At 37.9% G+C, this 23238-nt stretch overlaps 3 protein-coding genes across 3 annotated transcripts; 2 read left to right on the top strand and 1 right to left on the bottom strand.

The window, feature by feature from the left end:
• Positions 1 to 1750: 1750 nt before the first annotated feature.
• Positions 1751 to 9796, bottom strand: LOC134651695 (uncharacterized). The gene is made up of 11 exons (XM_063506795.1): positions 9653 to 9796; positions 9421 to 9518; positions 8254 to 8428; positions 6313 to 6525; positions 5656 to 5892; positions 5401 to 5586; positions 4529 to 5047; positions 4348 to 4443; positions 3681 to 3821; positions 2868 to 3122; positions 1751 to 1777 (listed from the first exon to the last, which is right to left on the bottom strand). Exons 1-11 carry the CDS (start codon positions 9794 to 9796, stop codon positions 1751 to 1753), a joined length of 2091 nt encoding a protein of 696 aa, XP_063362865.1.
• Positions 9797 to 11169: 1373 nt separating this feature from the next.
• Positions 11170 to 15978, top strand: LOC134651578 (probable methylthioribulose-1-phosphate dehydratase). Its single transcript, XM_063506683.1, has 6 exons — positions 11170 to 11296; positions 11454 to 11548; positions 12090 to 12203; positions 12664 to 12814; positions 13248 to 13450; positions 15859 to 15978. Exons 1-6 carry the CDS (start codon positions 11279 to 11281, stop codon positions 15959 to 15961), a joined length of 684 nt encoding a protein of 227 aa, XP_063362753.1. The 5' UTR covers positions 11170 to 11278; the 3' UTR covers positions 15962 to 15978.
• Positions 15979 to 18457: 2479 nt separating this feature from the next.
• Positions 18458 to 22569, top strand: LOC134651694 (uncharacterized). Its single transcript, XM_063506794.1, has 6 exons — positions 18458 to 18592; positions 19122 to 19247; positions 19621 to 19782; positions 20781 to 20880; positions 21299 to 21547; positions 22102 to 22569. The coding sequence occupies exons 1-6, from the start codon at positions 18458 to 18460 to the stop codon at positions 22539 to 22541; spliced, it is 1212 nt and encodes a 403-aa protein (XP_063362864.1). The 3' UTR covers positions 22542 to 22569.
• Positions 22570 to 23238: the final 669 nt, after the last annotated feature.

Genomic DNA, 23238 nt, shown 5'->3' with positions numbered 1-23238 from the left:
TATAACAAAAACATGTAGGTAGACATGTAACATGTAGATTACAGTCTCAGCAATCGGTATTGAGATAGCAAGTAGTAGCCATTCCTTTTTCACACCCTACGGAATCAGTTTGGACACTTTTTGAAGGTTTGTCAACCACCACTAGTATTCTACCGTTGGAATACATTTTTAACCAACCATATTGATTTTTAACTTCACCCGCTTGATTTAAATATACGGTGAGTTCTTTCGCCGTCGACTTTTGAATAGGTAAACGACCAAGCCATGTGGTCAACAAGTTACCAATAAACAACTCTTCAGTTTTATTCTCGAAAACAACAGAGTATTGCCCCGGAGACATTTTATTTAGGCAGACAATAAGCTTAGCTACAAAGTGGCTCTGATCCTGGATATTTATTGTTATATTTGTATCCAATTTTAACCCGCATTCTAGATTTCTATCCAAATCATTTTGTTTAGGAGATTCCTTAACGAGGTCTGCCGAGAAAGTTAATAATTTTTCATATAAACTTTCAAATAATGTACGACTTATGTTAGTTGATAAATTATGTTTTTTACAAATTTTTGTGTCAGGAACATTGAGTAATAACTTCACACTTCCTGAATCCGACTTCTTTAGTAATGCTTTATGGCAATTTGGGTTACAATTACTATCTTCATCAAAATCTATGACGAAGGTTCCTGATATGGTTCTAAACAAGTTAGTGGGGCATTCGTTTATGTCACCAAGAAAATCATTAACTATTTCCTTTTGCAATTTTTCAAATTCCTTGTCTAAATTAAATTCAAAGTTCCCAGAAGGAGTTGCTCTTAGAAAAGTATTTTTAGGATATTTTCCTTCCTTGTTTTTTACTGTTACATGGAACAGTTTTTCTTGTGGTTCTAGCATCTGAAAATTATTTTCTGAACACACGTAAACGTCTTTCAATACCACATTGATTTCCCCTGCAGAACTTCTCTTCAGTACCGCATTCGTATGTTTATTATTTTGAATAATCATCAACTTGAAACTTGAACTAGTTTTGTATAACCATACAGGATATTCTGTAATTGGGCTTGCAATTTCACCATAATCAGACAATCTTCTAACATCCAAAGTCATGTGTCCAGAATAAGTTTTTATTAGTTCTGCATTAAAATCTGCTGATATTCCATTTTGACCCAAAACTGTTACCGGTAGAATCGTATTGTTATGGTAGAACATTTCCTTAAATTCTGCTTCACATGGCAACATAATATCTTGTAGAAATTGGTCTTTTTTGTTCATTTTTCTGTCTGTAACTGTAAATTTTTTAGTAAATTACTGTGCCGAATAATACAAATTTGTAGATAAACGTGGGAGTACAAAAGAAGAATATAATATAATGGTAATAACTACTTAGGACATCAAATTTGTTAATTAAGTATTCATTCAATTATCTAGATTTTACTAACACGTGCAATATATATGAATTAAAAAACAATATGAACATATTTAATTATTATAAACATCCCGAAGCTTGTAAGCTTGCCAAAATGTCATAAAAGTGGAAAAATTAACAATAAGACGCCATATTAAAAGAGATACCACAATTTGTAACTTTAATATGGATTTTTAATGACTTTCAAATTATCGAGGTTGTTATTTTTTTACTATTTGTAGGTATTATTATAATTTTCTTATAAGTGAATTAACTATAGGGAGATGCAGAGCGTGTAGTAGTTACTTTTACCTCAGGCTTTTACCACATGTGATGATACACTTCTTCGATCATTTCATTACGAAGATCATGGACACCTAAAATAACCAAAGATTTTACACACCAAGAAATTGTACTCCCACGTAATTTTTCTCTACAACAGAAAAATAATGAGTTCGTTGCATTTTTTTAACCAAAAATTGGGTTAAAAATACGCTGCCTTATTATTAAGTAGGTATTATTTAAGTGGACTTCGATAGAAATGGCAAATAATGTATACAAATATGACAAATTTTGTTAGCATTTGACATACATAACCTAACATTTTTACGAAGGTTCTTTTTACTGAAATATTAATACTTAACCAACATATTTCACTAAAAATTGAGATTACGAACTAATGAAGGTAGTAAAGTGGTGTTGGTAATTGTAAACAAATATTATTCGCAATTTCTGTTGAGCTCCACTTTACATATTTTGACGCGAATTTTGCTGTAATGCATAACTGTCGGGCGTATTCGTATTTTAATAATAGGTACTTAGGTTATAATTAGATCAGGGGCCGATTGCATAACAAACTACAACGAATATTATAAGCGGAACTCCTTTTCTAATTTCAGTTATTAAATAAGGAGTTCCGCTTGTAATATTAGTTGTATGTAGTTTGTTATGCAATCGGCCCATGGATTCGATATGGATCTGATATGTCAGTTTCAATAGTGACGTTTTTGGTTGAAGAAATGTCACTTTTGACACAGACAGATCAAGTACATATCTAATTCAGATCTCATTCTTAACCTCTTATTAAAATCAGAATACGCATGTGTGCCTCGATGTTAAGTGTAGGTAGGTATTACTACTTACATTCGCAACAATTGCAGGTATTATACACAGTACCGCAATCACACGGCATCTGTAAATTAATCGATAGGTATTATTATATCTATAAGTAGGTTTTAATGGTATGCGATTTTGATTAAAAGGCCGATTTTTATTTTGATGTCACACGTACACACACGTTACTATTCTACAGTAATTTGTTTTCTATGTATGAAATCAAAACTTGTCCCGAAAAAAAATCGCTTATATTGAACAGGATCTATCCGCTAAATATCGAAATCGGACAACAAAATATACAGCGGCTCTAAATATAATTAAAAATTCTTACTCAATTAAACTTAAACTAACCTGACCCATATCAGGCGGAAGATGAATAATAGGAGTATTCGTCTTGTAACCTTTGGTCCCTATTACTCTGTTGTCGATGCAATCGCTACCAAGCGTACACTGGGCTGCTCTCATGTTACTATTAAACTTGCATTTTTCGCCGCTACAAGGGATGGGTTTGTACTTTTTCGCCACCGTTTTGGCTACTTCGGACGCGTTGGCACACAAGGGACCGCACGGAGTACTATCCTTGTGAGGACATACTGATAGCTGGCCCTGGGAAAAACAGGTTTTGTCATCAAGATCCATGAGAATTTTAAGCCACAAAAGACCACGACAGACGCTCACATCAAGCGGACGCACACGCAAAGCGTGACTTCAAGAATAGACTCGCGCGCGACATCGCAACTTATGCTAGACAGCCTGGTGTGGTTAAAAGACACACTCAATATATCAATGAGTTATGGGAATCTCGTGTCGATATTACCAACGCTATCAACAATCAGTCCTTTGTAAGAGAAAGCAATGGTTACATGAAAAAAGCACAGGCCTTATCCATTGTCGGCAGTTCAATTAACGAAAGTTACAACTAAACATAACAACAAGAAATATACATATAACTTAGTCATATTTAACAGCATTAATTACTGTTTTAAGGCATATTAGCATACCTAATCAAAAAAATCCTACAGCTTTCTTATAAATAAAGTTTACTCAGAACATAATTGTATGTTGCGGTCAATCACTAGAGCCATTTTCAACCGACTGCATCCATATTTCAAGGAGGAGGTTCTCTATTCGGGTGTGGCTAATTCATTAATAATATCAACTTACAATATCTTTTTTATCTTCTTCAAGTTGTCCACAAGGCTCTGGGTCAGAAGCAGGCTTTGGGGCCTTTTTCATACATATACAATTCTTAGGTCCTTTCGGGCAATTGCATTCGTTATAACCACCCCATCGGGCACAGGGCTCCTACGAAATCAAAGAAGCCGATAAACAAGCTGACAAAAGGATGAAATACTCGTAGATGAAATAATGAAAGAGTATAAATTCAGTTGTTTTTGTCTCAAAATGAAAAAAATTGTACCATTCGAATTCTGAGGTATGGACAAAATTGTTAACGAGAGTTATTAGAAACCAGGTTTACAGGTTTAATACCTCCCGTTTTACACTGAATATTTTTTCATCACACTTGCGAAGAAAAATTAAATATTTAACAGGGGGCTAAAGCAAAAAATTTAGCTTTTATATAAAAAAATTACAAGACATAATCAAGGGCAAATGTCTTAAAAATGCCGTTTACGAAACGCGTGACGAATTTAACTCAAAACGTTTACCCTTTTTTAACAATCTTCTATTTTACCATTTTGACCCGGACCCCAAAAACTTGCCTATTACTTAGGTAATTGAAGGAAATGGGCCTAACTCTATATAATTAATGTAAGTAGGTACTATATGAATATGACTCAAATATGAGTGATATTTGTAAAATCAATACCTTTCTTGCATCAGTTCCTTTTTCCGCTTTTTCTGGTTTTTTAGTCTTAACCATAGTCATACACTTCATTAGCTCTTTGTATGTGTCAGGATCCATCTATAAAATATTTTCATTCATAGTTATGGTTATGATGTAAAATAAAACAATATATATCACGAAAAATCAATAATACTGTACTCACTTCGCAGCGCGTTTTAACAGCACCGCCAATAATAGTCAGGTTCAAATTAGTTTTCACTGTTGCTAAAATGAATTCCTGCAGTTTTTTCCTAGTTGCGCCATCCAACTTTCCATTAGTGCTATTTTTCAAGCATTGCAAAACTTGCCCTGCCACAACTTTACCAGGTTTAGTATTAATTTGCCTTTCTAATACTGTCTGCATGTTGTCAAACACATTGTTCATAAACTGGGTTTTAATATTCACGCAGATACATGGCTTTGCAGGTCCATCACATGTGTCACCACTGTATACACAAGATTCCATTTCTTCTTTACACCTAGGGCAGTCCGTACAATATTTTCTTAAATTATCTGTATCACATGATACGTGGCACTTGGTACACCTCAATTGGAATTTTTTAATATCGCATTCACACTTTTCGATTTCCGATTTCAAAGTCTGCTCCTTGTTTTTACATTTTTCACCACATGTGTCGCATGTTATTTGAAGCAAATCTATTTCTTCCGCAAGGGCTTTTGCCTGCAAACAGAGCAAACATTAAGCAAAAATGTATCAGGTCCGGACGGCAAAAACATATTTCTCACAGACCAGGTCAAAGTGAATCTAAAGTCAATCAATGCCAGATTTACTGACATATCAACAATTCAACACTCCTACCACCTGTAGTTGAATTGTTGATATTGTTGATTTATAGGTACCTATATGCCAATTTAAGGTAGACCATTAATTACTACTATTACATTGTAACACTTAAATGAGGTTGTGAATTGTGACATAGTTATCATATACTTAAAAATGTTGGAGCACAATTACCCAGTGGGGAGCAAATCAGGCATGTTTTAAGGTATTAATAAACTTTACATTCTACAGACCTCTGCTCGGAGATCTTCATTTTCGAGCTTCTTTTTCAATAAAACTCGGCAAATCAGAGCTAATTCTTCTCTCGCTTCTTTAACACATTCGTGGCCTTGCTCAATTTTTTCTTTTTTTAGTTGTTCTTCAGTTTTTTTCACAATTTCTAACTTTTTTGACTCCTCTGTCAATTTCTTCATGGAATCCTACAAACAAACAATAATATTACACTTATTTGTTTTACTTGAAACAACTAAAATTAATTAACAACTTACCAAATGGCATTTTCTTTTGGCTTCAAGAGTTTCCGATGCGTTCTGTATGTCATTCGTATTTCTCACAAGTTTTTTTTCTAAATCAGCCATCTCCGCTTGTATAGTTGTAATGTCGTTTGTTTTCTTTCTGCATGTATCTTTTATTTCTAGTATACATTTATCTATTGTTGACATCTGTTCTTCAAGATTTTTTTTATTTTTCTTCCACTTACTTGCACTCACTTCGACTTCAGTTAGCTGGTGGACGTTGGACAATAAATATCAAATACAATTTTACGACAGATCTTTAAATTATTATTATTACATTAACATATGGTTTACAAGAACCAGATAACCCAAAAACAGAGCCCAACTAAACTTGTTGACTTCACTAGTAGGTATCTAAATTTCAAATTCTTATTCTAAATTGTAAAAAAATGTCATCTATTTTTATGTTTTCATATTAAGTACATTAATAGACTACCGACCCGCCCCAGCTTCGCACGGGTTAACAAACCTTACATAAACCTTACATAAACCTTCCTCTTGAATCACTCTATCTACATAAAAAACCGCATCAAAATCCGTTGCGTAGTTTTAAGGATCTAAGCATACATACAGACAGACAGACAGACAGACAGCGGGAAGCGACGTTGTTTTATACTATATAGTGATTACCTCTTTTAGTAGTTCCTCTTGTCTTTTCTTTGACTGTTGCAGCTTCTGCTTGTATTCGTTTTCCATCGCCTTCCAAATATTATCGGCCTCTTTCAATAGCTTAATTTCATCCTGTTCTCTGTTTTCTAACTGAGCGATTTGCGCCTTCAATTGTTCTTGAACACTCGAAAGCTCTGTTGCTTTCTCGTAACACTGTTTCTCCGTCGAAGCAGCCTAAATTAGAGGATTTAAATCATAAATTTAAGTAATTATGTAACTGGATGGGCTGATTTTGTATCTCATGAACCCTGATAGCTAAACAGTTAAAATTTTCACAGATGATGTATTTCTGTTGCTGCTATAACAACAAATACCTACTAAAATTTTAATTTCCAGGTGAAATATTTCCTTTAACTACGCATGTTATTAGATAGGTATTCTACGGGCGGTGAAGTGAAGGTTTAAGCAATCCAGTGGCATAGAGGCTGTTCTAACTAGACTTTCTATTAGCTGTACAACGTACATATCATTACAGGGCGGCCCTGCCGGCCTAGCCAAGCTGACAATCGCTATATCACTTCGACAACGAAACGCTTTGTGTCTCGAATCTCTATTACTCTTCCATATTAGTGCGACGGTGATAGTTGCGTTTCGATCGCTACGGAGCGAAAGCGATTGGCACGTTGCGCGTTGGCTAATACGCGGCCTGCTTACTTAACGACTGTCCAATCTGTAGGTACATGTATTCCATCGAGCATCTTTCTTTAATTGTTGGCAATGATAATTGTCAACTACGTGAAATAGAAACCAGTTGCCGTAGCTATAACCTTTTCTTTTTTTTTTGACGGAGTGGTAAAATGCGTTACGCATTCCCCCGGCCTGGGGAGCCATTGGGGGTATGTGAGACTCCCTCCTGCAGCCCTTTTAACTCAGAAAGGTTGTGGGGCACTACCTCACCGAAAGGGTAGTGCTCTACAACCAGCGAGATGGCCGAAGAAGAGCTCTCTCTTTGTCCTCTGACAATGACTTGTGGCGTTCCCCAGGGGTCTGTTCTTGAATCACTGCTGTGGAACATTTTTGTTTTTTTTTTTAGGGGGGAAAATGCGTTCCGCATACCACACGGGTGCGAGGGGTGACCCGAGTGGTTATGTGGGACTCCCGTCTAGGCTAATGAGGCCCACGGTATACCCACTAAAAACCCCCCATATGCCACCTCGCCGCCCTATTGGTGGGGTTACGGGAACGCTTGCGTGCTCATCCGCGACCCCACCGGCGGCAGCCGCCTACGAGCGGCTCCTTCGCGAATGCCCGAAGGCCCTTCACGTTAGGCGCGCCAGATGGTTCGACGCGCCTTCCTCCTCGGCCTCCGTTCTGCACTGTAGCGGACCCCCCCGAGCCCGCCACAAGGAAGCCACGGACGCCAGAAAATTCCCCGGCGCCCGGCGACAGATCAGGTCTATGGTTCTGCCGCAAAACCACAACTCGGCTGCAGAGGATAGGGAGAACGGCACATCGTAACACCGACACTCCTCTTCCTCTGCAGCCCCACCAACGCCGCTACAGCGGAACGGCCCCGCCAAGTTCGCAGGGGATAGGGAGAGTGGCGTATCGTAATACCATCACGCCTCTTCCCCTGCGATCCCACCTCGGCCGCCGAAGATAGGGAGAACGGCTCACCGCAATACCGACACTCCTCTTCCTCGACGGTCCACCTCCAACGCGTCACAAGCGGGCTTAACAAGCCCACTTGGAGCGTCCTCCTCGGGCCAACCCGCACCTCAAACAGGCCGGCCCTGGTTGCCTCTTCGCTTCACCGTGGGTGACCAAGCCACGGTTACTAAGCCCCTCCACCACGACAAGGTGAGCAACCTGCGGGGGGAGCTATAACCTAACCTAACCTAACCTAACCCAACATAAAAAAATACATGTATAAGTATATTAAATAAGTGCATATTATTTTACCCGCTTCATGTTCTGTAGCGCCTGACAAAGAGGCGTCACTGGTTCAGTGGCACCTTTGGAACAGCATTTCCCGTGAGGCGGAGTGTCCGGCTTAGATTTTATAGCACAGCACGAAGTGCCTGACGCTTTGGATTCGGGATCGATGGTTTTTGCACAGGTATCTTTGCCACATGATCTGTGTGGAATTCAAATAAATAAATAAAATAAATATTAGGAGACATCTGACACAGATCAACCTAGCCCCAAACTAAGCAAAGCTTGTAATATGGGTGCTAGGAGACGATATACATACTTATATAGATAAATAGGTACATACTTATATACCTAGAAAACACCCATGAAGGAACACCAGTGACTTCAAGAGTTTGCATGAATGTAAGTAGGTAAATTCTTTTGCATAATTTATTATATGGGTTGCCTGTTAGGTATAAAGCAAGTAGCAATATCGCTGCCTTTCTTTCTGACATATAATATGGTTCTTAGTGGGCAAACAGCAAAATTGAAAATTTTAGTTCAATAATAATCATAATCATAATATTTTTATTCAAAATAGATTCTTACAGAACACTTTTTGAAAGTCAAAATTTGTAGAGAATAATTTACATAGAACATGTGTATTAAAATTATAACTTAAATGCCACGCTTGATTGTAGATAAGGTATCCGACCATACGTGTGTGTCTGTTAAATAATCGTCTACTCTATAATAGCCTTAACATCAAAACGCGCGCGCGCCGCCTCAGTCGCGTTTTAACATATAAAACGCGACTGAGGTCTCATATTTGTGACGGTAAAAGTTCTAAACCATCATCATCATCCTTCTAGCATCGTCACGGCGCCGTGGGGACACCTACATCAGTAACTGGCCGGAAAAGCGCGACAACGGGAGTTGTGGAGATCAAGGGAAGAGGCCTTTGCCCAGCAGTGGGACACAATAACAGGCTAAGAAAAAAAAATACAACGGTACTCGTACAGTCACCACACGGGATTGTTACGCCATGTAGGGTCCTAACTAAATTGGTTGTCCACCATACTACGTTATGGAATGTCCAATTTAGCTAGAACCCTAGATGGCGTAACATAACAATCCCGGGTGGTGACTGTACGTCTCCATGCTTGCGATAGACATTGCCTTATATGGAAATTAACACTAAATCATAAAACTTACTCTTTTAAGGACTTTGGGTCGTTTTTACCCACTTGGTAGCACGAGATCTGTGACCCAAACATGCCACTATTTCCTCCTTCTGTCTGCTGAATTACATTCTGAACAGAAAGTTCATTAGTTAGCAGAAATTTAAGGTAATTAAAACAAGAACATTCTACCTATTTTATTATATTCTTGGCTAGGCCCCCTGGAAATTAATAAGTATTTACATGACCTTATATAAAGTGTTTACCTGCAAATCACAGGCGGGAACTTCTTTTAGAATATTCCAAAACTTGCACATGAGTTTGAACCCGTAGTCTGCATCGGCGTCAGGGTCGCCGGTCACATTCGACTGGTTGGTCTCCGAACTGAGGTCGTTAACCAGCGAGTCCATGGCTTGATAGCGTCGTTCGAAACACTCTGGGACTAGGCGCATGGTTACCTAATACGTTAAAAATATTTATAATATACATACAATATATTATTGCCTAAAAAACGAACCAGACAGCTTCGTATATCTCTTGAATACCTAAACTACAACCGATCGAGCATGGATTTTTCTTGTCGGTCGTCAAGTAGGTAAGATCAATATGGCTAATTCCATCATAGGGACTATTCCGTCCATTGCGATTTTCTCGAACAACGAAAAAAATTTATAAATACATCGACAAAGCAACGATTGCTTTTAGTTTCAGCATCAAAAGCAAATGTTTTTTATTTCGTACGATTGAAAATCTAAGAAATATACTCGTGGACGGAATAGTCCCTGTGGCGGAATTAGCCACATTGACCTTACACAATTTAATAAGATTTGGAAGTTCTGTTACGTTGCTTGGAATGCTGAAAAATAATGCGAAGAAGTTTTACGATTAACACTAAAACTTAGTGTTTGCTTTAGGTTTAAAATACGTGTAGAATCAAATACGCATTAAAACCCTACGTCACGTCACTTACGTGCAACTAAAAAGATGTAGCGAAGTCTAGAGCCCAAACAATTCTTTGTCTTTTTAATTAGTTTTCATGCTCTATAAACACTGGAAATAATTTTACATTTGTTGTTAAAAATACGTAATGGATGAAGGTGACACCATTGTCAGGTTATTTTGATAAAGAGAAAAGTTTAAAGCAGTGCTTATTAGTGGCCAGTTCAATCCACTACGAACATAGAATGAAGAACAAAAACACCTCGAAGCTGCCTCGAAGTAATAAACCAATATTGGATTATAACTCCGAGAACAACACTGAGCAAACTACCTACACGAAAACTATAAAGAAATCAGTTCGCTAATTTTAACTAGAATATTATGGACTAAATCAAATAAACTCTGATTAATTACCTACTTATTTTTCAAATATAGCTGGTCAACCAAATCTTGTCAGTAAAAAACAGGCGCGACATTCAAATTTTCCGCCTTTTTCTACTGTCAAGATCTGGTTGACCAAGTATATAACCAGTCGCGATTTAAAAAAAAGGCGCCACGTTATAGTCTGTGCGGAAAGAGAACAGTCGTGGAATGTATGGGGCCCAATCAAGGCCTAATAAATTCCACGACTCTTCTCTTTCCGCACAGACTAGCCGCATACCTATCAATTTTATTTTATAACAAGTAGAAATTTAATATTTGTTTGTATAATACAAATGTAGAAAAGGTATTTTAGTTTCGAAATGGTTTCGAACGTGCCTGATTCTGGCGTTTGTATTTTGACATTGACGTTTTGATTGATAATATAACCTCTAATCGCACTGTCATATACAGTATTTATTTATATTGTTGTTTTATTTTTATTACACTTACTCTTCGTAATGTTTAGCCTACATTGTTAAATAAAATTAGTGATAAGATAACGTTTACTTTGCCTCAGTGCCTCGGTAACAATGTCAGCGTACGGACCAGTAAGTTTTATTTTATTACGTATAATGCAAATGTTACTTTGGAGATAACTGATAAGACATTGATTTTCTCTGATAATCTTCGAATATCTCAACTAAATTACGTTGCACGTTAGGTTGCACTCCAAATAAACTTAACGGTTTAATTATTATATTCTAGGAGCATCCTCGTAACCTTATCCCTGAGCTGTGCAATCAGTTCTATCATTTAGGATGGGTGACGGGGACTGGCGGTGGCATCTCCATAAAAGATGGGTAAGTTTACGTTATTACTAGATATGAAATTATTAAATAAGATTTTTGTGTTAAAACAGTGAATTAAACGAGAATAAACTACTTAAACCAAATATTGCAAGTCCAAATAACTAAAGACTTTGGAATAGTATAGTTATTAGGGAGTGGACCGGCATTAAATGAAAATGAAATATAAATTTAATGACAGATAAAAATAGTGACTTAGTGATTGAAAGAAAGAAACAAAGGTAGGCAATTTAAAAGATGGTCCGATGAAATCTAAGACATGGCTGGAAGGACTAAAACATGGACCAGATTAGTGCAAAATAAGGAAGAGTGGAGAAGATTGTGGGAGGCCTTTGCCCAAAGGCACACAGAGTCGGTTATCGTTATGTTCAGTACTATTATAATACTTAATACTTCCTGGGATCGAAATTAAAGTTGTCTCCATTTTATGAGTAGGTATGTATTGTTTCTCCTGTTATTGATGTGGAAAAAAGAATATTTGTAAAAGTAAAAAAAAATAGGTCCACAATTTAAATTTATGTTCTATTGGTTTCAGGGAAAAGATCTACATAGCACCATCAGGGGTACAGAAGGAACGGATGAAGTCAGATGACTTGTTTGTGCAGACAATCAATGATGAAGATCTAGAACTTCCACCTCCGGAGAAACAGTAAGTGAACCTATAGTATATATGTATATCTAAGTAAGGACACTAAGTACAAAGAATTTCGTACGAAATTATATTTCTACTAGAATTATTTGTGCTTAGGTAGTGTCCTTATTTTAGAATGTTAAAAGTTACTGCAAAGAAAATCAATCAAATAACCTAACCAATAACCAAAATTAAATAAATAATAAATCAATTGTGAATGCAAGATAAGAAAAATATTTTTAGCCTGGTAAGTGTCAAATTGCAAATGCTTAAAACAAAGACTAACAGAAATAGTTCCATTGGCTAGGACTTCTGTTATATTGTCAATTTTTACTTCCAAAGTTTGATTACAAATGCTGCGGATAAAGCATAAGTTAATCTGGTCTCGGCCACTGGAGAGCTTGGTCACTTTTTCTTAAATATAAAACATCTTTTTTAGTTTATATAAAGCTTGTAAAAAATGACTGAAACCTTTCAGGCTGAAGAAGAGTCAATGCACGCCTCTGTTCATGCTGGCGTATAAGGAGCGCAGTGCCGGCGCCGTCATACACACGCACTCGCCACACGCAGTTCGCTGCACGCTACTCTACGACAAGGAGTTCACCATCACCCATCAGGAGATGATCAAGGTATAATTATTGAATGATTTCCATATACGCCTATTTATATATATGGAATTCCTTGCCGGCGTCTATATTTCCGAGCTCATCTAACCCGGCAACCTTCAAATCAAGGGTGAACGGGCACCTTCTGGGCCTAAAAATAAATACTATATAGAAAGTTTTTTTTAACTGAACACTTTGCCGATAGTAGTTTTCTATAATTTAGCATAACTACTTACTCATCAAGCGATTCTAAAGGCAACCAAGCTCAATAAAACTGAATTGTTTTATCACAGAGTAACAATGGCCACTTTCTGTCTCCTTCATCCGATCAGCTCGATGAAACGACGCACACCATTGCAAGGATCAAGAACAAACTACTCAAATATCAAAATCGCTTGAATTTAAATTTATGCAGCATAGGTATTATATCCATTACGAAATTATTTCTGAATTCCAGGGTGTAAAAGACGCCAAACTGGGTCGGTTTCTGCGCTATGACGAGAAGCTAGTCGTACCTATCATTGAGAACACGCCTTTCGAGCGAGACTTGGCCGGCAGTCTCGGCGAGGCTGTCACGCAGTACCCTGGCACCAGTGCTGTGCTGGTTCGGAGACATGGCGTATATGTGTGGGGGGACACTTGGCAGCAAGCAAAGACTATGTAAGTATAGTTTCAAGGTCGATTTTTTTTTTTTATTGGTATTCAGGACAACAACAGCCGTAAATATAACTAAGACATATTAATGCTTACATAAAAATAAGGCCAATAACAGTCATCCATTGATGCAAAGCAATAGCAAAGATAAGAAAACAACGAGAATGTACAATACACACAAATGCTCGATACGCTAGAAATACTATAAACTTACTTTCTTTCTAAAATATTTAGAAAGAAAGAAAATACATTATTTACACTGGATGCGTTTCCATAGACCAGCGGTCGGCAACCCGCGGCCCGTGAACCTGTCACTTGCGGCCCGCGAGCCGCGAGTTTGTATGTAATATTGACAAACGACAATGTCTAGTCTAGTCCAGGGATGTTGCGGATGCAGATTTTTTGACATCCGCGTATGCGGATGCGGATATTTAAAGGCTCACATCCGCGGATGCGGATGCGGATGTCAAGATTAGGTACTTAGAAAACGTGAAATATTACATTTTTAGTATTTTTTTATTTAAAAAACGAAACGTTTAGTATTTGAGCAAGAATATAGGTGCGTTATATTTAATAAATACATAGTAACTTGGCCGACTTTTCTGGATCTAGACGATTTCGTTATAGGTAATGACGAAATTACCTAGCACTTACGCCGCCGCTAAGATGTTCCTGTACCGACTTGTTTGACATCCGCATCCGCATAAGCTCCGCATCGATTTAATGCGGATGCGGATGCAGATGCGGATGTTGAAAATAATGCGGAAGTTCCGCGGTTGCGGATGCGGATGCGATCAACATCCCTGGTCTAGTCATAAATATTAACAAAGTGCGGCCCGCGTCTAACTTCGTTAACTACTATGTGGCCCTTGGCTGCTAAAAGGTTGCCGACCGCTGCCATAGTAGTTCCGTTATTAATGTATGGAATAAGACACGTTACACGCCATCGCACGCATAGGTATAGTAAGGGATATTCAAGTGTTGAGGTGAGATGCCTGATGCGGCTGACGCCACCACACACAGATGCTCTTTTACTCGCAAAATCAGTACCTATACTAGATACTGTAATGCGACCAGGGTTTGCAATCCGGATCTGAAATGTATGATATTATCCGGATCTGGATCCGGATCCACGGATCTTGCCATACATTTGAGATCCGTCGTGCAAACCCTAAATGCGACACAATTCATTTAACTGTAAAATTGCATGGACATATTGTCAATGAATGCATTCATTAAGCGACCATGCAATTTTACAGAGTTTTATGTCTCTACGTAACTTTTATGATAGCTGTACTGTTATTATTATAAATAAATAAATTTCGCGGCACGGGCGTAAACACACGTACAATATGAAGTTTGAACCCACGTTCTACGGTTTAAAAGCCTTTCTACTGAGCTCGTGCCCTAAATACCTACGAGTACCTACGCGCGACGCCGGTATTTAGACGAGCACTTATATCGTCGCCTTAGCATAAACTTATTCAAATCATAGACATGACGTAAAAATACTTTTTCTCCAATATGCTCGGAAATGTTCACCTTATTGTAGCAAAAATAGTACAGGAAGTTCTACGTTATTGTCGAACTCTAATTTAAAAAAATCAAACTATCGCTGTCCTGTTCTAGCGGACGGGAATGAAAAAAACACTACAGTAATAACTTATTACTGTAGTGTTTTTTACTTTTTAAAAATAAAAAACGCAAACAGCCAATTATTAAAGCCGCGAGCCGCGTCTACACGACCCGATCAGCTATCATTTCAAGCTATAGGATAGAGTGAGATAGTAAGATAAGCGACCTTACTTGTCTCGTTCTTACAAGACCGTTGTGCTCGTGTATGATCGTGCGAATACTGCTTAATAAAATCAAAGATTATTTTTATATTTTTTTAAGGATCTCATCCGTGTACATAAAGTTTATATAGTTTGTCAAAGGACTTTCTCATTTCAAACATAGACAGAGAGAATCATACTATCTTTGTCTTACACTAGTACTAGTACCCAAAAGAAAAGGATAGGTATAGTTTTCCTGTTTTCCTTATATTGCAAAATTATATTGAATGAACGAATATTGAATGGTACTGAATGACAGAATAACTTTGTGCCCTTAACTTTTAAAAATTAATTTTAGAGGGAAATTGTTTTTGACATTTTTGATGTGAAGGTTCGATTTGAGAGATGCTTGATGCTTAAATAATTATTATTTTACCTTATTTCCTCGCATGTTTGGAGAAAAGCACTATATATGCCTCGGCAGGAATAGCAATTCGTGGATTCGTCTTCTTTGTCGGACTCCGCTTCGCGTCGTCCGACAAAATCGAAACTCATCCACGAATTGCCCTTTCCCGGCCTCTGCAATAATGTACTATTGCAACAACACCTTTCCTAATTAGAATATTTTCCTGGTTCCAGGACAGAGTGCTACGATTACCTGTTCGAGATGGCTGTAGAAATGAAGAAGCTCGGCCTCGATCCTGCTTTCAACCCTGATGCCCAGAATAAACCTGCTAACTAAAGAAACTATTGAATTGTCTACTGGTAGGTATCAGGGATGTTGCGAATATCCGCATCCGCAACCGCGGAACTTCCGCATTATTTTCAACATCCGCATCCGCATCCGCATAAAATCGATGCGGATTTAATGCGGATGCGGATGTGGAACAGGTCGGTACAGGAACGTCTTAGCATCGGCGTAAGTGCTAGACTACTAGGTAATTTAGTCATTAACCAAAAAAACCTATTAGAAATGAGCAGTCAAGCGTGAGTGGGACTTAATGTACGGAACCCTTGGAACGCGAGTCCGACTCGCACTTGGCCGGTTTTTTGAAATAAAAATTACTAAAATGTAATATTTGACGTTTTTTATGGTACTATCTTGACATCCGCATCCGCGGATGTGAGCCTTTAAAAATCCGCATCGGCGGATGTCAAAAAATCGGCATCCGCAACATCCCTGGTAGGTATGTAAGAAATGTTTGATGGGGAAATAACTGTGGACCAATTACAGCACCCAGCTTCATATCAATCCAAAGGTGCATCCATGGGGGCTACCACGAAAACCGAAATTCGCAACTTGCTGGGATCTTTCTCTTTTACTCCAATGAAGGCGTAATTAGAGTGACAGAGACAGATGCCCGCAATTTGCGAAGATAGATTTTCGCGGTTATAGTCCTCTGACGAAAGATCAGCAACTACTCCCGTGCATTTTTTAGTAATATTAAATAAATAAATAAATAAAATAAATAAATATTATAGGACATTATTACACAAATTGACTAAGCCCCACGGTAATATTGTATATAGTGGTGTTCCACCTGTCCAATTTCTTTGTCCGATGTATTATTTGCGTCTCGCATTTTGCTTAGTGAGAGAGTGAGACGCAATGCACATTGGACCAAGAAGTTGGGCAGGTGGAATACCAACCTTAGCAACTAGGTAAACGGCAAATGGTGGCCACATTTTTGCATTTAGGTGATAAAGCAAAAAATAAGCAAAATAAAACTATGTGACAAAGTTTGGAAATCAGTAGGACAACAATATTATACTGGATCAACCAAATCTTGTCAGTAGTAAAAGGCGGCAAATTTGAAAAATCGCGGGTTAGCAACACTGTGTTCGAATAATTCCAAAATCGCGTGTCATCTGTGTGTTATCTGTGGAATGTGGATCGTGAATGACAGCCATCATCTTATTGTTTACATTCTGAATCGTTTCTATTTCAAGAGAAATTTCTGCTGTCACCATTAAATACCAAGATTATGCATGACCTCAAGCAAAGCTAAGGTGCCTACAATGTACAATCATGCTCATTGACGGTAAACATTACTAAAATTTGAGGTTATGATAAAGATAAGATAAGATAAGATAAGATAAAAGATAGTTTATTCAAGTAGGCATAATTACAATGCGCTTATGAACGTCAAATAAAGCTAGGTAGACCGGCTCCAACCCTACACCTCTGCCCCGAGAAGATTTAAACCCCCCCTCAATTGGAGGAGGGTATCCCATTATGGGACCGGCAACAAACTCGGCGGGACACATCTTTTCAAAAATAATTACATCTTATAATTAACATGCATTACGAGAAAATAAGGAAAAAAAAATATAATTCACTCGAACTGACGTATGAAGGGCGGAAAAATAAACACGTTTTGGTTCGATGTACATTGCTGCTTTTCTTAGCGCAATTCTGCTCTTTGAGTGTTACATGGTGTTACCCTACTTTAATTTGCAGTACATTGCTACTGACAAGATTTGCTTGACGCACTATAATACTTATACTGATTTATAAAGTACATACATTAATTAGAAAACACAAATCCCCTAATGAGGGTGCCACTGGACGGTCGACGCAGTCTTAAGATCCATACGTGTTAATTAGTTTGAAATTTTGTTACTATCATTATTTTTAACGATTAAAGTTTATATTTTTGTCGCAAGTATCGCAACACTCCACTAATAATTTGAAAATAAAAATATTTTTTTGAGATCATGCCTTTTATTTGCATCTCACATTTTGCTTAATGAGAGAGTGAGACGCAATGCACATTGGTCAAAGAAATTGGACAGGTGGAATACCACCCTCGAACAGATTCTACCGTTTATAGCAACTCTTCTAAAAGTTGATTTCGCCAAGTCTGGTGAATATGCTATAGTTGGTCAAACCAATTTGTCAGTCAGTAAGAACCAGGAAAACTATACTCGTATTATTCTCTCTATGTTTGAAATGTGACAGTCCTTTGTCCACACAAATGCGAATTACCTAGATGCGAATGTTCGCGCACTGCGCGCATTCACGTCGTCGCATAAAATTCGGTTAAATAAAATGCTATTTCAAAACACAGGCCATACGTTGCGTTGCTAAAGAATAAAATTGTCAACTGTCAAATATAATAAAAATCCATTAAAAATCAGTCGTGTCTGGCGGCCCAATAAAAAGAAAAGCGCAAAATTCTAGTAGATTTTTAGAAAAACAATACGATGTAATTAATATGTTCTGGTAATTTCAAACATGAAGAGGGTTAAACGGAGGCAGGGCCGCAGTTCCGCTAAGAAGTTTGAGAAATATGATATCAATGGGACACCATTTGTCTCGCCTGAGATTGAGCAGGTATTTCCACCTCCTAAGGAAAGATGCGGCGAAGATGTAAGTACCTAATCGCCAGGCCCGGATTGACCAGTAGGAAGAGTGGGTACCTATAGCAAGGCAGGGGTGGCTTACTCCGCGATTTCGTCGCGTCGCAACAAGTATCTATGTACCTACAAGTACATCCGTGTAGGTAGATACTATAAGTGCATTATTTCGCTTAATGATCAGGTTTTAACAAAAATCCATTCCATCCAAATGCCATTCTATGGCGTAAGGCACGCCTGTCGTGTCATGAAATAATTGAAGGGATGTTTACAAAAACAACATAACTGACTACACTGGTTGACACCAGAAACGATTAACAATGTTCTTAAAAAAGTGTCAACCGCTCTAAGCAGTTATGTTGTTTTTGTAAACATCCCTTAAATTGTTCGCCGCCACAGCCATAAGTTTTCGAAAATGGAACACGCAACGAAACGGTTAAAAGCACATGATTACATCGCGGTGCCAGGAACAGTAAATAGGTAGGTATAGGTACTTAATATACCTCACCTAACATAATTATGACATGTATGTTCTAACAAAGGTGGATGTTGGTACTATTGGGCGCGAAAATCCCTTTGCAAGAAGCAAATCACATCGGTGCACCTTCTTCAGGCCCAGCAATGAAGACTTCGGGCAGCTGACTGACATGGCTTTGTCTCCGAAAGATGTGAGTCAAAACGGACGAACGTGACGAATCTATCCTTATACATAGTTCCATTCTTTGATATTTTGGCTAAGGAACCATATGTATAAATATCCTTAAAAACAGTCTTATTTATCTACGTCTAACTAAATGCCTAGAGACCTGATTCCACAAACTAGATAAATGGCGGCCATTAGGAACTGCTTAGACTACTTCTAGATAGACGGGCAATGTTTGATAAAGAATCGCAGTTCGAAGCCGATTTACAGGGAAAACGTTTTATTCGGGTTTTTTCCTTCACAATTCCATATTCATATCCTTCCTTTAAATATGAAAATAGGTAGGTACTATTAACATAATAAAATAGGTACAGTATTAACCACATACTATTCATCAGTATTACAAGAAAGTTCTTCATGAAATCTGCAACGAGTCCACGTCAGACACGACAAAAACGGTGACAAAGAATGCCTGTGAAGGGTCCATGGTGCAGACCTGTTCGGCGTTCGTGGAGCCGGCCAGCGTACACAAGCTAGACGAACATGTGACGGTGGACCTGGTTGGTCTAATTTTCGTTTTTAAAGTACTATTTTATTTTTATCCTCATCGGTTATGATGGTCATAGATGTCTGAACATGATAATAAAAGTACGACTTTCAATCCAGAGGTCGTGAATTCAAACCCCGGCTCGTATTTCATTTCATTTGTTTATTTCAAGGCGAGGTAACAAAATGTAAATTGGATACATAAAGTCTATTTTTTTATTCCGTAGACTGAAATGACAGTTAATAGTATGAACATGAAATGTCATTTCATACTATTAACTGTCATTTCAGTCTACCGAATAAAAAAATAGACTTTAGGTACGTCTTAATATTATAGTAAACTTATAGTGCTAAATTTACATTTCAATAACTACCAAGCACAACATTCATTAGAAATTATAATATTTAGTTAACATTTAATTTGTAATAAATCTTATAATTAAAGGTGAGATCATGGACAGTGAGATCATGTACTCAACTAGGTACCTATGTGATAATTTAATTACTTACACTGTTTCTAAATCTATTACAACTTAAATTAAAAATGTCTACATCATTACAAATCTTATTGTAAGAAGCGCATATACGAGACAGGGGACTATGTTGTGAAACGTTATTTGTAGCAGCTGGAACTAAACCAATGAGTTTTTCGGGACTTAATACCTACTATAATAATCATTTGATATTTACCAGCTACTTTTCAGTGAAGGAAAACATAATGAGGCAACCGGACAAGTCCTTTTACTTAAGGCATAGTTTCGCCTCTGGGTTGAAAGGTCAGATGGCAGTCGCTTTCCTAAAAACTAGTGTCTTTCTAAGCCAATTCTTGAGATTAGTTCCAAGCGGATCCCAAGCTCCATGAGCATGTAAAAGCTCACACACGCGAGGAAGATGATGAATGTTGTGTTAAACAGCTAGCGACTTTCTATACCTATTACGTACTTAGGTACTAGGATAACGTCATCCATCATACGCCAGCTGCATCTTATAATGATGAATCATCTGTCATTAGATGGATGACGTGCAGTGGCAGACCATCGACAGCGTCAGCGACGCGGACTTGTTTCTGTCGAGAGTGTCGAGCCCAGCGCGGATCGAGGTGGTGCTGAAAGGTGTGTACCTATAGCATCGATGGTCTAGAGACAACAACCCGTGGTGTATGGAGTTAGTATCACACGTGTGATACTAGGGCGCTCCACGGGTTAAATCATCAATTTCTCTGCACGCTGCTTTGTAGGCTACCTAGCTGATAATGGTAACCAATTGCTCCGATACCAACTAATCTTAGTGAGAGTTTAAATGCTTCAAGCATCAACATCCAGTTTTATGAAAGAAGTTTTGAATCGGCTGATCAATATAACTATTTCATTGATTGATTGTCATCCCGACGATCATATGGTCACATACTTACCTACGGTTACCTACGGTTACCTACGGTTAAGTACATTATGACTTTATTTGCTATAGGTAAGTATGCCTAAATTCTAAACAAAAATGGTTTAAGTATTAAGTGGTATTTGCGGTTTTCAGATAAAAAGCGTACTCCTACGGTTCCTAATAGTAATATTCGTATATCGGAAACACCTCACGTAAAACGGATCGCTGAGAAGTTCTCCAAGTTCAAAAAGAACAACGTTGAAGTCCGCAAGCTTGAAGAGAGGGTGGTTTGCCTGGAGTACGACATCTTCGACTTGAACGCGGCTGACCCCGCGGTGCCGACGCAGAAAATGAGGGCATTTTTCTCCATAAAAATGAAAGATTTAGGAGGAGACAACAAAGGTATATTTATAGAGAGTTGACTAAAAAAATAACTTAATAGGTAGATATATATACTTGGTCAACCAGATCTTGACAGTAGAAAAAGGCGGCAAATTTGAAAAATGTAGGCGCGAAAGAATATCGTCCCATAGAAAATTTGAATTTCGCGCCTTTTATTACTGACAAGATTTGGTTGACCAGTTACCCAGCCAGCCAGCTATAGGTATTTTACTAATCTTCATCATGACACTTAAGTTGGACAAGAAAACTTTGACGGTTAGGCAGTTTAATTTCCCTAATATTCGGCAGTGTGTCCACTATCCACTTCGCTCAGTTGACGATATAGGGGGTTACAAAAGGACATCTTACAGCCGACCTAATGCTTTTTGGCAGAAATTGATATTTAAAGAAATAATAGGAACTCAACACACATGTTTAGTACCTGTACCGACTGCATTTTTTGATAACTTAGCGAAGCCTATTAAAATTCAAATCAGGTTTCACCTCGAGACTTCTTGAATTCTGAATTATCCCATGACCACTTCGCTTGATTATATCGCGATTATCTTTTACAGAAAACATACCTTCCATCCCATCTGATGTAAAACGCAACTTCAACTTGGACGACGGAGACCTACAGAAACTGAACAAGAAAGAAATAGAAATCATAGACAACGAGATACCCGAAAACAGGTCCTTCCTAGAGGACCTCAAGCGAGTGCTGAGACGGAAACGGGCACTCGAAAACAAAAAGAGACGCGAAACATTGGACCTCATGTGTCTGTACGAGATGGCTAAACGAGAGAGCCCACCTGTCAACTGCGACTATTCCAACACTAATCTCTTATCGAAAGCAGAACTGCAGGAAATTAAAGATTTGATTCTAAAAAAATGCGAATCGAGCGTTTACGGGATTAATAGAAGAACGGTGAAATGTAGAGATGAAGTGAATGATGCGAAGTGTGTGCTGTCGAACAGTTTGGTAAACGAGTTGATGCGTGAGGCTAAAGTGTGAAAAACAAGTGAAAGTTCAGTTTTACCATCTAGTTGACTAAATATCTCAGTTATTTATTAATAGTACCATAGGCAAAGAAATGGCTAAAGTAGGTCGCGCTATTCGGCGCCATATCAGTTTGTTGTAGGTAAGTTAATTGGCGGATAACTGGATGATTAAACGTTAGAGCTAGACAACCTAATTAGCATAAAGATAAAACGTAAAATTTCGCCATACAGCGCCATCTACTTCTGTATGTACCTAATACAATGATTAGTACCTAAACGGCGAAAGTCGCGAAGCGATTATAGTGTTCATAATTATCTGCACACGTTCTATCTTCAAGAATATAATCTTAATCGTCTAGACCATACTTTGGCTCAGTTGTCCCTACTGAAACTAAGTTTCCATAAATCAATAAATCTAGTTCGTCTGTAACCATGTTGTCAATATTTGTCAGAAGTTTTGTTACATCGTATTAATAAATAAAAAATAGAGTATTAAGAAAAAACCATTCTTGCATTTTAATTACGATCCGTAGTCCGTAGTCAACAAATAGCTACCTACCTAAAAGCTCGATTTACATAAGTTTTTTGAGTTGACTTTTGTCGCTAATTAATACTTATCGAGACAATTCTAACAAACCCAAACACATTAGGGAGTATACAGTCAGTTGCAGAGAAAAGGTAACTAAAGTGCTAAGCTAATAGTATTGCTT

Source organism: Cydia amplana, chromosome 10, assembly GCF_948474715.1.
Source record: "Cydia amplana chromosome 10, ilCydAmpl1.1, whole genome shotgun sequence".
Taxonomy (NCBI): Eukaryota; Metazoa; Arthropoda; class Insecta; order Lepidoptera; family Tortricidae; genus Cydia; species Cydia amplana.
The sequence above is the reverse complement of the archived record's forward strand: the minus strand, read 5'-3'. Positions and strand labels throughout refer to the sequence as shown.